General features: G+C 43.9%; 1 protein-coding gene across 1 annotated transcript in view; it reads right to left on the bottom strand.

Moving 5' to 3' along the window:
- The window catches only part of LOC109881550 (collagen alpha-1(XI) chain-like), a 203,276-nt gene that overhangs the window by 10,223 nt on the left and 175,553 nt on the right, over positions 1–17,500 (bottom strand). The window contains 6 exon segments of the mRNA XM_031809883.1: positions 2,177–2,230; positions 5,311–5,364; positions 5,717–5,770; positions 6,047–6,100; positions 6,765–6,872; positions 17,052–17,159. Of these exon segments, the coding sequence (XP_031665743.1) occupies positions 2,177–2,230; positions 5,311–5,364; positions 5,717–5,770; positions 6,047–6,100; positions 6,765–6,872; positions 17,052–17,159 (432 nt within the window).

Below are 17,500 nucleotides of genomic sequence, written 5' to 3'. Positions count from 1 at the left end.
AATCACAACATTCTATATCAATGCCTTCAGCCTCACCCTGCAATACACTGTATCAATACCTTCAGCCTCACCCTGTAATACACTATATCAATACCTTCAGCCTCACCCTGCAATAGACTGTATCAATACCTTCAGCCTCACCCTGTAATACACTATATCAATACCTTCAGCCTCACCCTGCAATAGACTGTATCAATACCTTCAGCCTCACCCAGTAATACACTATATCAATACTTTCAGCCTCACCCTGCAATACACTGTTGCAATACCTTCAGCCTCACCCTGCAATACACTGTATCAATACCTTCAGCCTCACCCTGCAATACACAAGCACAACATTCTATATCAATACCTTCAGCCTCACTGTATCAATACCTTCAGCCTCATCGAGGAGCCACACAGTAGCAACAGTGAAATAAATTGAGCATGACTCCCTTCCAGGGTTACGTTCTATAGCCTGAGGAACACTAAGACACTTTAAAATTTGTTTGGATCCCCACACTATGTCTTACAGGTATAGAATACAGATATATCTATACATTAGACTTATGAAGTGGGGAAAACTGTTGAATACAGTTGAATATAGTTAAATATAGTTGAGTACAGTTGACTTTCAGTTTGCTGCAGCTAGCGACTGGAACGAGCTGCAACAAACACTCAAACTGGACAGTTTTATTATCAATCTCTTCATTCAAAGACTCAAACATGGACACTCTCACTGACAGTTGTGGCTGCTTTGTGTGATGTATTGTTGTCTATACCTTCTTGACCTTTGTGCTGTTGTCTGTGACCAATAATGTTTGTACCATGTTTTGTGCTGCTACCATGTTGTGTTGCTACCATGTTGTTGTCATGTTGTGCTGCTACCATGCTGTTGTCATGTTGTGCTGCTACCATGCTGTTGTCATGTTGTGCTGCTACCATGCTGTTGTCATGTTGTGCTGCTACCATGCTGTTGTCATGTTGTGCTGCTACCATGCTGTTGTCATGTTGTGCTGCTACCATGTTGTTGTCATGTTGTGCTGCTACCATGTTGTTGTCATGTTGTGCTGCTACCATGCTGTTGTCATGTTGTGCTGCTAACATGTTGTTGTCATGTGCTGCTACCATGCTGTTGTCATGTTGTGCTGCTACCATGCTGTTGTCATGTTGTGCTGCTACCATGCTGTTGTCATGTTGTGCTGCTACCATGTTGTTGTCATGTTGTGCTGCTACCATGTTGTTGTCATGTTGTGCTGCTACCATGCTGTTGTCATGTTGTGCTGCTACCATGCTGTTGTCATGTTGTGCTGCTACCATAATGTTGTCTTAGGTCTCTCTTTATGTCGTGTTGTCTCTCTTGTTGAGACGTGTTTTTTCATTGTAAATAAGAATTTGTTCTTAACTGACTTGCCTAGTTAAAAAAAACACACAAACTGTTGAATACAGTTGATTACAATTGACTACATAGCTAACATTAAAAACCATGAAACTGGCTCAAAACGGTTAAGAGATCCGGATTTCTCAAGAGGATTCTATCAGTATTGTTTCTCCTTTTGCACCCCAGTATCTCGACTTGCACATTGATCTTCTGCACATCTATCACTCCAGTGTTTAATTGCTAAATTGTAATTACTTCGCAACTACGGCCTATTTATTACCTTACCTCCCTAATCTTACCTCATCTGCACACACTGTATATATATTTCTTTCTATTGTGTTATTGACTTTATGTTTGTTTGTGTAACTCTGTTGTTGTTTTTGTCGCACTGCTTTGCTTTATCTTGGCCAGGTTGCAGTTGTAAATGAGAACTTGTTCTCAACTAGCCTACCTGGTTCAGTAAAGGTGAAAAAAAACAGTATTGGGTCCTATTCACCCTCAAAAGAGAACACCTTTCAAAAGCATTTGGGAATTACAACAATCACACAGAGCCTAAACTCAGTCACCAGATGCCATCAGCCATGAGAACAGACACAGAGGATTGGAGATCCATGGATTTACCATCAGATCGGATGAAGGGGTTGGAGGATTAAACCATTGTGACAACCAATTAGAAGCCAGCTTTTAACACACCAGGAAGTTCTGAGAGGCTTTCGCCTGTCTCCATCACATCAACTCTAATCCTACACTTCTGTTTGAATGGAAATGTGTGTGTGTGTGTGTGTGTGTGTGTGCGTGCGTGCATTTGTGTCTTACCTTAGATCCCTTCTCTCCTTGTCTCCCCTCAGTACCGGCTGGTCCAATGGGTCCCTGGGGAGGAAAAAGGCTCCACTCATCAGCTTGGTATACAGTTTACAACTTATTTTAATCATAGATGGCTAAAACAGTCTAAATGGTTTAGTATACCTTTTGAATAGACTTCATAACTATTCATGATAACTGGTCGATAAGGTCAATAACCTTGACTAGAAGCGGAGCCAGCGTACAGTAGGTCAGATAGGGACAAAGCTACAGTAAATTGGCCTGCAGTCTACTGGTAGTAAAGCTAAAGGATCTGAATAACTGCCTTAGAAGCAGGTTGTGGTTGAGCATCAGTAACCATAAACTGATGAAGGAGACTATCTAAACCCTGATGTGGGTTATGGGCATCAATGTGTGTGTTATTATAACTCATGTGCTTCAATGACCTGCAGACCTATATCTAATTTATATAAATCTACACAGAAGATCCCTCGAAATCCCTTACTTCAACATATAAATGGCCAATCAAGCACATAACTTCCCATTGGACATAGGATTAAATGGTGAAATTTCTAGAATGGCCTGAGAATATTTTTTTAACACACTTTGGGGCCTTTAAAGCTATGGCTAAAGTGGGGTACGCTATGGCTAATGCTCTGGCTAATGCTATAGCTAACGCTATGGCTAAAGCTCTGGCTAAAGCTCTGGTTAACGCTATGGATAACGCTCTGGCTAACGCTCTGGCTAACGCTCTGGCTAATGCTCTGGCTAACGCTATGGCTAACGCTATGGCTAAAGCTCTGGCTAAAGCTCTGGCTAATGCTATGGCTAACGCTCTGGCTAACGCTCTGGCTAACGCTATGGCTAACGCTATGGCTGATGATAGATCAGCTCTTTAAAGCATGTAGAGTTGAAGTCTGAAGTTTACATACACCTTAGCCAAATACATTTAAACTCCGTTTTTCACAATTCCTGACATTTAATCCTAGTAAAAATTCCCTGTTTTAGGTCAGTTAGGATCACCACTTTATTTTAAGAATGTGAAATGTCAGAATAATAGTAGAGAGAATGATTTACTTCAGCTTTTATTTCTTTCATCACATTCCCAGTGGGTCAGAAGTTTACATACACTCAATTAGTATTTGGTAGCATTGCCTTCAAATTGTTTAACTTGGGTCAAACTTTTCGGGTAGCCTTCCACAAGATTCCCACAATAAATTGGGTGAATTTTGGCCCATTCCTCCTGACAGAGCTGGTGTAACTGAGTCAGGTTTGCAGTGGCTTCTTCCTTGCTGAGCGGCCTTTCAGGTTAAGTTGATATGGGACTCGTTTTACTGTGGATATAGATGCTTTTGTACCTGTTTCCTCCAGCATCTTCACAAGGTCCTTTGCTGTTGTTCTGGGATTGATTTTCACTTTTCGCCAAAGTACATTCATCTCTAGGAGACAGAACGCGTCTCCTTCCTGAGCGGTATGACGGCTGCGTGGTCCCATGGTGTTTATACTTGTGTGCTACTGTTTGTACAGATGAATGTGGGACCTTCAGGCATTTGGAAATTGCTCCCAAGGATGAACCTGACTTGTGAAGGTCTTTTGATTTTCCCATGTCAAGCAAAGAGGCACTGAGTTTGAAGGTAGGCCTTGAAATACATCCACAGGTACACCTCCAATTGACTAAAATGATGTCAATTAGCCTATCAGAAGCTTCTAAAGCCATGACATCATTTTCTGGAATTTTCAAAGCTGTTTTAAAGACACAGTCCACTTAGTGTATGTAAACTTCTGACCCACTGGAATTGTGATACAGTGAATTATAAGTCAAATAATCTGTCTGTAAACAATTGTTGGAAAAATGACTTGTGTCGTGCACAAAGTAGATGTCCTAACCGACAATACATTTGTGGAGTGGTTGATACAGCTGTTTTAATGACTCCAACCTAAGTGTATGTAAACTTCCGACTTCAACTGTACATCTATGACTGTACCTCCCCATTAGCCCCCAGTGTTGCTGACAAGCTGAGTTTAATATCGCTTCTGTAGAATATATATCATAGTGCATCATCATATTGGGACTGTAAGTCGGTGGCATTTTAACTAGTTTTAACACCATACATATTTAGTACCTGGTGCTTTGTCTGTTGTTATAAATCATGACGAGGTGAAGGAACACCTTTATACTGAATGTAGAACCGTACGGAAACACTTTGATTTGAAGGTGTAATAACATCCTTTTCACACTAACGCCAGTATGTTCCAATTGACTTTAAAATTAACTTTACATTTAAAAGAAAAGTTAAGGCTTGAGTCCCAAATATCATCCTATCCACTATACGGTGGACTACCTATGGGGCCATGGTCAAAAGTAGTGCACTATATAGGGAATAGGGTGCCATAGGGCTTTGGTCAGAAGTAGTGCACTATATAGGGAATAGGGTGCCATAGGGCTCTGTTCAGAAGTAGTGCACTATATAGGGAATAGGGTGCCATTTGGGACACAAAAATATTGTTGGCACCATGCAGTACCAACCCGTCATTATTTGACAGCATTGGTGCAGTGGTTTATAGGGTTTTACTGCTCTCCAGTAAAGGTAGACGGGCCAGTTTGTAAAAGTGATACGTTGGTAAGAAACACACTGGGATGCATCCCAAATGGCATCCTATTCCTTATATAGTGTACTACTTAAGGGCTCTGGTCAATAGTAGTGCACTAAATAGGGAATAGTGTGCCTTTTGCGATGCATCCCTAATCTCATGTGGACAGCGAGCAGTAGCAGATGCCAGAAGCAGAAATGACATCTTGATATCCTAACTTTAGTGTTTATTCCTTTTCTCGTCACTGTCAGTCAAACTAAAACAGGTCAATAGTCTATTCTAAAAACGAATCTATTCTTCAACCATCTCTGAACGCTGGCTTGTCCAGAGACTTGTTCGTTCAACAAGTGGAAATCACATCTGTATTGTAATGCGTTGTATCTAATATTTCAATTCGGCAACAGCTATTCATTTCGGATGGTGACGAGTAACCTTGCCTGAAACCTGTGACCTTGTGTTAGCTCTGTGAATGAATGCTTAGGCGTTTAGCTCAGAGGGCTAACACAGGTTTGTGGTGTGCAGGAGACCCAAGGCGGAACCCTGTCGGGGACACTCACCCTCTTGCCGGGGGGTCCTGGAGGCCCGGCTTCTCCAGAAGGTCCAGATGGACCCTGAAACACAAAAGATCAGTTAGAATAACAATGACGACACTGCCGCCGACATCAACAACAACAACAGCAACAACAACATCAACAACAACAACATAATCAACAACAACAGCAACACCAACATCAACAACAACACCATAATCAACAACAACAACAACAACAACACCAACATCAACAACAACAACATAACCAACATCAACACCAACACCAACACAAACACCAACATCAACAACAACAGCAACACCAACAACATCAACAACAGCAACACCAACAACATCAACAACAGCAATATCATCAACAACAACATCATCAACAACAACAGCAGCATCATCAACAACAACAACAGTGAACCTACAGGCTGACCGGCCTCGCCGTCATCTCCCTTGTCTCCAGCCAAGCCATCCAATCCCTGAAGAGATACAACAGAAAGACAAGTCAGGGTACTGTTACTTTCTAACTTGATATAACAGTACGAGCTACAGTACTACCTGACACAGTACAGTACTAGCTACAGTACTACCTGACACAGTACAGTACTAGCTACAGTACTACCTGACACAGTACAGTACTAGCTACTAGCATAATCTAATGTTACACTTCAATGATTTCAACTTAAGAGGTCTCTGCTAGCTTCCCTCCTGTGATGCTTCATACCATTCCTTTTATATATCCGCGTAGTACTTACACCAACTCCAGGCTCTCCAGGGGGACCAGGGTCTCCAGGGAAGCCTACGGGACCCTACAGACAGAAACAAACACACAGAGAGAGAGAGAGAGAGAGAGAGAGAGAGAGAGAGAGACAGCGAGAGAGAGACAGCGAGAGAGAGAGAGAGACAGAGACAGAGTGAGAGAGACAGAGAGAGAGAGAGAGACAGTGAGAGAGAGTCAGTGAGAGAGAGAGAGAGAGAGAGAGAGAGAGAGAGAGAGAGAGAGAGAGAGACAGTGAGAGAGAGAGAGAGAGACAGTGAGAGAGAGTCAGTGAGAGAGAGAGAGAGAGAGAGAGAAAGAGAAAGAGAGAGAGAGAATACAATATCTGGTTTAGCTGGAATCATACAACAAATGACACTAAAACAACAGCACTAGTTAGCTTCACAACCATGGGTAGGGAGAACCCTCTTTCTTCTACATGGAGCCCAAAATGGTTCTACCTGGAAGCCAAATGGTTCTACCTGGAAGCCAAATGGTTCTACCTGGAAGCCAAATGGTTCTACCTGGAAGCCAAATGGTTCTACCTGGAAACCAAATGGTTCTACCTGGAAGCCAAATGGTTCTACCTGGAAGCTAAAGGGTTTTTCAAAGGGTACTCCTATGGGGACAGCCAAACTACTCTTTTAGGTTGTAGAAAGCACCTTTTTTTCTAAGAGTGGAATGAATAAAGTTTGGTTATATGTGACGTGACTCACAGGGTTGCCTTTGGGGCCGTCGTCTCCTCCGGGTCCGCGGGCCCCTGCAGGTCCAGCAGCTCCAGGTGGTCCTGACTCTCCCTTCTCCCCTGTCTCTCCTCTGGGGCCCTGGAGAGAGAAATCAGCATGGTTATCACAATGATATAAGAACTATCTCTCCCTTCTCCCCTGTCTCTCCTCTGGGGCCCTGGAAAGAGACCAATTACAGCATGTTGATCTGCTTGTAGTAGACCAGCTTTTCAGTCCATGCCAAAGCGCCACCTCTCCAACTGATCATGGGGCCGTTGAGGCTCGATCTGTTCATGCCTTCTCCCTCCCTGTCACTATCTGTCCCTGTCTGTTTCCTAGCTACCTGTCACTATCTGTCCCTATCAAATCAAATGTATTTATATAGCCCTTCTTACATCAGCTGATATCTCAAAGTGCTATACAGAAACCCAGCCTAAAACCCCAAACAGTGTAGAAGCACGGTGGCTATCTGTCCCTATATGTCCCTGTCTGTTCCCTCCCAACCTATCACTGTCTGTCCCTGTCTGTCTCTGTCTGTTCCCTCCCAACCTGTCCCTGTCTGTTCCCTGTCTGTCCCTGTCTGTTCCCTCCCAACCTATCACTGTCTGTCACTGTCTGTCCCTGTCTGTTCCCTGTCTGTCCCTGTCTGTTCCCTCCCAACCTGTCCCTGTCTGTTCCCTGTCTGTTCCCTGTCTGTCCCTGTCTGTTCCCTGTCTGTCCCTGTCTGTTCCCTGCCAACCTGTCCCTGTCCGTTCCCTGTCTGTCCCTGTCTGTTCCCTGTCTGTCCCTGTCTGTTCCCTGTCTGTTCCCTGTCTGTTCCCTGTCTGTCCCTGTCTGTTCCTGTCTGTTCCCTGTCTGTCCCTGTCTGTTCCCTGTCTGTCCCTGTCTGTTCACTATCTGTCCCTGTCTGTTCCCTCCCAACCTATCACTGTCTGTCCCTGTCTGTCTCTGTCTGTTCCCTCCCAACCTGTCCCTGTCTGTTCCCTGTCTGTCCCTGTCTGTTCCCTCCCAACCTATCACTGTCTGTCACTGTCTGTCCCTGTCTGTTCCCTGTCTGTCCCTGTCTGTTCCCTCCCAACCTGTCCCTGTCTGTTCCCTGTCTGTTCCCTGTCTGTCCCTGTCTGTTCCCTGTCTGTCCCTGTCTGTTCCCTGCCAACCTGTCCCTGTCTGTTCCCTGTCTGTCCCTGTCTGTCCCTGTCTGTCCCTGTCTGTTCCCTGTCTGTTCCTGTCTGTTCCCTGTCTGTCCCTGTCTGTTCCTGTCTGTTCCCTGTCTGTCCCTGTCTGTTCCCTGTCTGTCCCTGTCTGTTCACTATCTGTCCCTGTCTGTTCCCTGTCTGTCCCTGTCTGTCCCTGTCTGTTCCCTGTCTGTCCCTGTCTGTTCACTATCTGTTCCTGTCTGTTCCCTGCCAACCTGTCCCTGTCTGTCCCTGTCTGTTCCTGTCTGTTCCCTGCCAACCTGTCACTATCTGACCCTGTCTGTTCCCTGTCTGTTCCCTGTCTGTTCCCTGCCAACCTGTCCCTGTCTGTTCCCTGTCTGTTCCCTGCCAACCTGTCCCTGTCTGTCCCCTGTCTGTTCCCTGTCTGTTCCCTGCCAAACTGTCACTACCTGTCCCTGTCTGTCCCCTGTCTGTCCCTGTCTGTTCCCTGTCTGTCCCTGTCTGTTCCCTGCCAACCTGTCCCTGTCTGTTCCCTGTCTGTCCCTGTCTGTTCCCTGCCAACCTGTCCCTGTCTGTTCCCTGCCAACCTGTCCCTGTCTGTTCCCTGTCTGTCCCTGTCTGTTCCCTGCCAACCTGTCCCTGTCTGTTCCCTGTCTGTCCCTGTCTGTTCCCTGCCAACCTGTCCCTGTCTGTTCCCTGTCTGTCCCTGTCTGTTCCCTGTCTGTTCCCTGCCAACCTGTCCCTGTCTGTTCCCTGTCTGTCCCTGTCTGTTCCCTGCCAACCTGTCCCTGTCTGTTCCCTGTCTGTCCCTGTCTGTTCCCTGCCAACCTGTCCCTGTCTGTTCCCTGCCAACCTGTCCCTGTCTGTTCCCTGTCTGTCCCTGTCTGTTCCCTGCCAACCTGTCCCTGTCTGTTCCCTGCCAACCTGTCCCTGTCTGTTCCCTGTCTGTCCCTGTCTGTTCACTATCTGTTCCCTGTCTGTTCCCTGTCTGTCCCTGTCTGTCCCTGTCTGTCCCTGTCTGTTCCCTGTCTGTCCCTGTCTGTCCCTGTCTGTTCCCTGTCTGTCCCTGTCTGTTCACTATCTGTTCCCTGTCTGTTCCCTGCCAACCTGTCCCTGTCTGTTCCCTGTCTGTTCCCTGTCTGTTCCCTGTCTGTCCCTGTCTGTAGTGTAGTGTCGTGAACAGTGCACTGTAGTGACTAATGTACTGTAGTATAGTGTAATGTACTGTCGTGTAGTGTAATGTACTGTAGTATAGTGTAATGTACTGTAGTATAGTGTAATGTACTGTCGTGTAGTGTAATGTACTGTAGTATAGTGTAATGTACTGTAGTATAGTGTAATGTACTGTAGTATAGTGTAATGTACTGTAGTGTAGTGTAGTGTAATGTACTGTAGTATAGTGTAATGTACTGTAGTGTAGTGTAGTGTAATGTACTGTAGTGTAGTGTAGTGTAATGTACTGTAGTGTAGTGTAGTGTAATGTACTGTAGTATAGTGTAATGTACTGTAGTGTAGTGTAGTGTAATGTACTGTAGTGTAGTGTAATGTACTGTAGTGTAGTGTAGTGTAATGTACTGTAGTGTAGTGTAATGTACTGTAGTGTAGTGTAGTGTAATGTACTGTAGTGTAGTGTAATGTACTGTAGTATAGTGTTTATTTATTTTTATTTTATTTATTTTACCTTTATTTAACCAGGTAGGCAAGTTGAGAACAAGTTCTCATTTACAATTGCGACCTGGCCAAGATAAAGCAAAGCAGTTCGACAGATAAAACGACACAGAGTTACACATGGAGTAAAAACAAACATACAGTCAATAATGCAGTATAAACAAGTCTATATACAATGTGAGCAAATGAGGTGAGAAGGGAGGTAAAGGCAAAAAAGGCCATGATGGCAAAGTAAATACAATATAGCAAGTAAAATACTGGAATGGTAGTTTTGCAATGGAAGAATGTGCAAAGTAGAAATAAAAAATAATGGGGTGCAAAGGAGCAAAATAAATAAATTAATTAAAATTAAATACAGTTGGGAAAGAGGTAGTTGTTTGGGCTAAATTATAGGTGGGCTATGTACAGGTGCAGTAATCTGTGAGCTGCTCTGACAGTTGGTGCTTAAAGCTAGTGAGGGAGATAAGTGTTTCCAGTTTCAGAGATTTTTGTAGTTCGTTCCAGTCATTGGCAGCAGAGAACTGGAAGGAGAGGCGGCCAAAGAAAGAATTGGTTTTGGGGGTGACTAGAGAGATATACCTGCTGGAGCGTGTGCTACAGGTGGGAGATGCTATGGTGACCAGCGAGCTGAGATAAGGGGGGACTTTACCTAGCAGGGTCTTGTAGATGACATGGAGCCAGTGGGTTTGGCGACGAGTATGAAGCGAGGGCCAGCCAACGAGAGCGTACAGGTCGCAATGGTGGGTAGTATATGGGGCTTTGGTGATAAAACGGATTGCACTGTGATAGACTGCATCCAATTTGCTGAGTAGGGTATTGGAGGCTATTTTGTAAATGACATCGCCAAAGTCGAGGATTGGTAGGATGGTCAGTTTTACAAGGGTATGTTTGGCAGCATGAGTGAAGGATGCTTTGTTGCGAAATAGGAAGCCAATTCTAGATTTAACTTTGGATTGGAGATGTTTGATATGGGTCTGGAAGGAGAGTTTACAGTCTAACCAGACACCTAAGTATTTGTAGTTGTCCACGTATTCTAAGTCAGAGCCGTCCAGAGTAGTGATGTTGGACAGGCGGGTAGGTGCAGGTAGCGATCGGTTGAAGAGCATGCATTTAGTTTTACTTGTATTTAAGAGCAATTGGAGGCCACGGAAGGAGAGTTGTATGGCATTGAAGCTTGCCTGGAGGGTTGTTAACACAGTGTCCAAAGAAGGGCCGGAAGTATACAGAATGGTGTCGTCTGCGTAGAGGTGGATCAGGGACTCACCAGCAGCAAGAGCGACCTCATTGATGTATACAGAGAAGAGAGTCGGTCCAAGAATTGAACCCTGTGGCACCCCCATAGAGACTGCCAGAGGTCCGGACAGCAGACCCTCCGATTTGACACACTGAACTCTATCAGAGAAGTAGTTGGTGAACCAGGCGAGGCAATCATTTGAGAAACCAAGGCTGTCGAGTCTGCCGATGAGGATATGGTGATTGACAGAGTCGAAAGCCTTGGCCAGATCAATGAATACGGCTGCACAGTAATGTTTCTTATCGATGGCGGTTAAGATATCGTTTAGGACCTTGAGCGTGGCTGAGGTGCACCCATGACCAGCTCTGAAACCGGATTGCATAGCAGAGAAGGTATGGTGAGATTCGAAATGGTCGGTAATCTGTTTGTTGACTTGGCTTTCGAAGACCTTAGAAAGGCACGGTAGGATAGATATATGTCTGTAGCAGTTTGGGTCAAGAGTGTCCCCCCCCTTTGAAGAGGGGGATGACCGCAGCTGCTTTCCAATCTTTGGGAATCTCAGACGACACGAAAGAGAGGTTGAACAGGCTAGTAATAGGGGTGGCAACAATTTCGGCAGATAATTTTAGAAAGAAAGGGTCCAGATTGTCTAGCCCGGCTGATTTGTAGGGGTCCAGATTTTGCAGCTCTTTCAGAACATCAGCTGAATGGATTTGGGAGAAGGAGAAATGGGGAAGGCTTGGGCGAGTTGCTGTTGGGGGTGCAGTGCTGTTGTCCGGGGTAGGAGTAGCCAGGTGGAAAGCATGGCCAGCCGTAGAAAAATGCTTATTGAAATTCTCAATTATGGTGGATTTATCAGTGGTGACAGTGTTTCCTATCTTCAGTGCAGTGGGCAGCTGGGAGGAGGTGTTCTTATTCTCCATGGACTTTACAGTGTCCCAGAACTTTTTTGAGTTAGTGTTGCAGGAAGCAAATTTCTGCTTGAAAAAGCTAGCCTTGGCTTTTCTAACTGCCTGTGTATAATGATTTCTAGCTTCCCTGAACAGCTGCATATCACGGGGGCTGTTCGATGCTAATGCAGAACGCCATAGGATGTTTTTGTGTTGGTTAAGGGCAGTCAGGTCTGGGGAGAACCAAGGGCTATATCTGTTCCTGGTTCTAAATTTCTTAAATGGGGCATGTTTATTTAAGATGGTTAGGAAGGCATTTAAAAAAATATCCAGGCATCCTCTACTGACGGGATGAGATCAATATCCTTCCAGGATACCCCGGCCAGGTCGATTAGAAAGGCCTGCTCGCAGAAGTGTTTCAGGGAGCGTTTTACAATGATGAGTGGAGGTCGTTTGACCGCTGACCCATTACGGATGCAGGCAATGAGGCAGTGATCGCTGAGATCTTGGTTGAAGACAGCAGAGGTGTATTTAGAGGGGAAGTTGGTTAGGATGATATCTATGAGGGTGCCCGTGTTTAAGGTTTTGGGGAGGTACCTGGTAGGTTCATTGATTATTTGTGTGAGATTGAGGGCATCAAGTTTAGATTGTAGGATGGCTGGGGTGTTAAGCATGTTCCAGTTTAGGTCGCCTAGCAGCACGAACTCTGAAGATAGATGGGGGGCAATCAGTTCACATATGGTGTCCAGAGCACAGCTGGGGGCAGAGGGTGGTCTATAGCAGGCGGCAACGGTGAGAGACTTGTTTTTAGAGAGGTGGATTTTTAAAAGTAGAAGTTCAAATTGTTTGGGTACAGACCTGGATAGTAGGACAGAACTCTGCAGGCTATCTTTGCAGTAGATTGCAACACCGCCCCCTTTGGCAGTTCTATCTTGTCTGAAAATGTTGTAGTTTGGAATTAAAATGTCTGAGTTTTTGGTGGTCTTCCTAAGCCAGGATTCAGACACAGCTAGAACATCCGGGTTGGCAGAGTGTGCTAAAGCAGTGAATAGAACAAACTTAGGGAGGAGGCTTCTAATGTTAACATGCATGAAACCAAGGCTATTACGGTTACAGAAGTCGTCAAAAGAGAGCGCCTGGGGAATAGGAGTGGAGCTAGGCACTGCAGGGCCTGGATTCACCTCTACATCGCCAGAGGAACATAGGAGGAGTAGAATAAGGGTACGGCTAAAAGCTATGAGAATTGGTCGTCTAGAACGTCTGGAACATAGAGTAAAAGGAGGTTTCTGGGGGCGATAAAATAGCATCAAGGTATAATGTACAGACAAATGTATGGTAGGATGTGAATACAGTGGAGGTAAACCTAGGTATTGAGTGATGAAGAGAGAGATATTGTCTCTAGAAACATCGTTGAAACCAGGAGATGTCATTGCATGTGTGGGTGGTGGAACTAATAGGTTGGATAAGGTATAGTGAGCAGGACTAGAGGCTCTACAGTGAAATAAGCCAATAAACACTAACCAGAACAGAAATGGACAAGACATATTGACATTAAGGAGAGGCATGCTTAGTCGAGTGATCAAAAGGGTCCGGTGAGTGGAGAGGTTGGTTGGTGATTTAGACAGCTAGCCAGGGCATCGGTAGCAAGCTAGCATAGGATGGAGGTCTGTTGTTAGCCACCTCCTGCGCTCCGTCAGTAGATTAGTGGGGTTCCGTGTGGTAGAGGGGATCAATCCAAATCACACAACAACAACAAAAATAAAAACAATAGATATAGTTATAGAGGCCCAAGAAGAAAACATAATAATAATAATAAAAAAATAATAAAGAAAATTTATAAAAAATTGTCCGATTGTCTATTCAGATAGCAGCCGGTAAGACAGCTAACGGTTAGCAGGCCGCAGATGGGCGTTCAGGTAACGTCGCGACGGAGGAGCCAGCCGAATAACTCCTTCGGGTAGATAACGTCGGCAGTCCAGTTGTGAAGGCCCGGTGGGTCTCCGCGAAGGCAGCAAACCGGGTCCGGATAGGCGACTGCAGCCCAGGTGCGATTGATGGAACTCAGGAGTGATTGACGGAGCTTGCTAGCTCCGGAACAATTGATGTTTGCTCCGGAATCGACGAAGGCCGATAGTCACACGGATAGCAGCTAGCTAGCTGTGAGATCCGGGCATGAATGTCCAGAGAGCAGTCGAAATCCAGGGACATGGAGAGAAAAATTGGTCCGGTATGCTCCGCTCCGAGCCGCGCTGCGCCGTACAGAACTGGCGATAGACTTTCGAGCCAAAGGATAGCCGATGACCACAAACCGTGGTTAGCTGAACACCAACGACTTGCCAGTAAAGGAGCCAACTAGCTTCTGAACTAGCTTCTGGATTAGCTTCTGGCTAGTTTCAGGCCAGCCTCCTGGAGTTTCTGGCTAGCTTCTTGGAGGATTACAGATCTGAGGTAAATAATACTTTTTTATAAATATACATTGGTGAGGCGGGTTGCAGGAGAGTGTTTTGAAGATGAGTTGATGGAAAATAAAAATTAAATGTATGTGAAAAAGTTGTAAATATATATATATACAGGACACGACAAGACGAGGACAAAAGACGTCTGAACTGCTATGCCACCTTGGATCGATGATGAGTGTAATGTACTGTAGTATAGTATAGTGTAATGTACTGTAGTATAGTGTAATGTACTGTAGTGTAGTGTAGTGTAATGTACTGTAGTGTAGTGTAATGTACTGTAGTATAGTGTAATGTACTGTAGTATAGTGTAATGTACTGTAGTATAGTGTCGTGTAATGTACTGTAGTGTAGTGTAATGTACTGTAGTGTAGTGTAGTGTCGTGTAATGTACTGTCGTATAGTGTAATGTACTGTAGTGTAGTGTCGTGTAGTGTAATGTACTGTCGTATAGTGTAATGTACTGTAGTGTAGTGTAATGTACTGTAGTGTAGTGTAGTGTAATGTACTGTAGTATAGTGTAATGTACTGTAGTTTACTGTACTGTAGTATAGTGTAGTGCACTGTATTGTACTGTAGTGTACTGTAGTATAGTGTACTATAATATAGTGTAGTATAGTGTACTGTAGTATAGTGTAGTATAGTGTGGTATAGTGTACTGTTGTGTACTGTAGTGTAGTGTAGTCTAGTATAGTGTTGTGTAGTGTACTGTGATGTACTGTAATATACTGTAGTGTAGTATACTGTAGTGTACTGTAGTATAGTGTAGTGTACTGTAGTGTAGTATAGTGTAGTGTACTGTAGTATAGTTTACTGTACTGTAGTGTAGTATAGTGTAGTGTACTGTAGTGTAGTCTGTAGTATAGTGTAGTGTACTGTAGTGTAGTATAGTGTAGTGTCGTATAGTGTACTGTAGTGTAGTTTACTGTAGTGTGGTGTACTGTAGTATAGTTTACTGTACTGTAGTGTAGTATAGTGTACTGTACTGTAGTGTAGTCTGTAGTATAGTGTAGTGTACTGTAGTGTAGTATAGTGTACTGTAGTATAGTTTACTGTAGTGTGGTGTACTGTAGTATAGTTTACTGTAGTGTAGTATAGTGTAGTGTAGTGTACTGTAGTGTAGTATAGAGTAGTGTAGTGTAGTGTAGTACAGTGTAGTGTACTGTAGTGTAGTATAGAGTAGTGTAGTGTAGTGTAGTATAGAGTAGTGTACTGTAGTGTAGTATAGAGTAGTGTACTGTAGTGTAGTATAGAGTAGTGTAGTGTAGTGTAGTACAGTGTAGTGTACTGTAGTGTAGTGTACTGCACTGTGGTGTAGTACAGTGTAGTGTAGTGTAGTGTACTGTACTGTGGTGTAATGTACTGTCGTGTAGTATAGTGTACTGTAGTATAGTGTAGTGTAGTGTACTGTAGTATAGTATAGTGTAGTGTACTGTAGTTTAGTACAGTGTAGTGTACTGTAGTGTACTGTACTGTACTGTGGTGTAATGTACTGTCGTGTAGTATAGTGTACTGTAGTATAGTGTAGTGTACTGTAGTGTAGTACAGTGTAGTGTACTGTAGTGTACTGTGCTGTACTGTGGTGTAATGTACTGTCGTGTAGTATAGTGTACTGTAGTATAGTGTAGTGTACTGTAGTGTAGTACAGTGTAGTGTACTGTAGTGTAGTGTACTGTACTGTGGCTAAAAAATATGCTGGGGGAAAAAAAAATCAAAATTCCCATATGTTTTTGCATTGAATTAAAATGTCTTCCCAGTGGATATTCCATCAGTTCAACATCTAGTTTTGATTTATGTTTTTTCTATGATATTGATCCTAATCTCCCTGTCTTTCTGATAAAGAAAGATTGAATCAATGATCAATTGTAAAATATGATCAAGAGAAGAGTTAACGTTCCGGCAGCCTACCCAAGAATATCCTATGCAGGCAAAACCCTGGTACATTGAGGGAGAAGAATTGACCACAGTCACACAAGCTACAGTAAGGGACTTCAGCTAAGTAGCACTATGTAGCTTTACCAAAACAGGTAAAAGGATACACGGTACATAGCCTGGTCCCAGATCTGTTTATACTCTCTTGACACTGACAATAGAAGTTGGCAAAACAGCACAAACAGGTCTGGGATCAGGTTATAATATTCCACCATCCTCTTCTCTCCTAAAAGGAACCTAACTTCCCACTGTTGAATAGTTCAGAGCTGAGGACTGTCTAAACCATGACTGTGATAATGAAGATGTGTTAAGAGAACGCTGTGAGTCATCAGCAGGGGGACGCAGCAAGAGGATGGATTCCCCACGGTTACTATCACTTATAATAAACCATGCTCAATTATAGCTGCAAATAAGGAATATGAACGCCCATGATTTGTAATAGGAACACCCATGGTTTGTAATAGGAACACCCATGATTTGTAATAGGAACACACATGATTTGTAATAGGAACACCCATGATTTGTAATAGGAACACCCATGGTTTGTAAAAGGAACACCCATGGTTTGTAATAGGAACACCCATGATTTGTAAAAGGAACACCCATGGTTTGTAATAGGAACACCCATGGTTTGTAAAAGGAACACCCATGGTTTGTAATAGGAACACCCATGATTTGTAATAGGAACACCCATGGTTTGTAATAGGAACACCCATGGTTTGTAAAAGGAACACCCATGGTTTGTAATAGGAACACCCATGATTTGTAATAGGAACACCCATGGTTTGTAACCCTAATCACACACTGCTATAGATCAATGAAAATACTATAGAACAAGAAAAGTCGTTTTTTGTTGTTGTTGACGGTTTTACATGTTCTTATTGTTATTTCTTGAATTAAACATGTAGATGCTCTGTATTTGAATCAAACGGGATACTTACTCCACCACCGGGCTCTCCAGATGGTCCCGGGTTGCCAGCTTCACCGCTCTCTCCCTTTTCTCCATTACCTCCCATAGAACCCACTCCACCAGGAGGGCCTTGGGCACCCTGTGGATGGGATACACATCAACCAATCAATCAACTAACCATCCAATCAATCAACCAACCATCCAATCAATCAATCAACCAATCAATCAACTAACCATCCAATCAATCAACCAATCAATCAATCAACCAATCAACCAACCATCCAATCAATCAATCAATCAATCAACTAACCAGCCAATCAATCAACCAATCAATGAATCAATCAACCAACCAATCAATCAATCAATCAATAAACTAACCAGCCAATCAATCAACCAATCAATCAACCAACCAATCAATCAATCAATCAACCAATCAATCAACTAACCATCCAATCAATCAACCAACCAATCAATCAACCA

The sequence above is a fragment of the Oncorhynchus kisutch genome, linkage group LG30 (genome assembly GCF_002021735.2).
Source record: "Oncorhynchus kisutch isolate 150728-3 linkage group LG30, Okis_V2, whole genome shotgun sequence".
NCBI lineage: Eukaryota > Metazoa > Chordata > Actinopteri > Salmoniformes > Salmonidae > Oncorhynchus > Oncorhynchus kisutch.
Note: the sequence above shows the minus strand (reverse complement) of the source record. Positions and strands in the feature narration are given on the sequence as shown.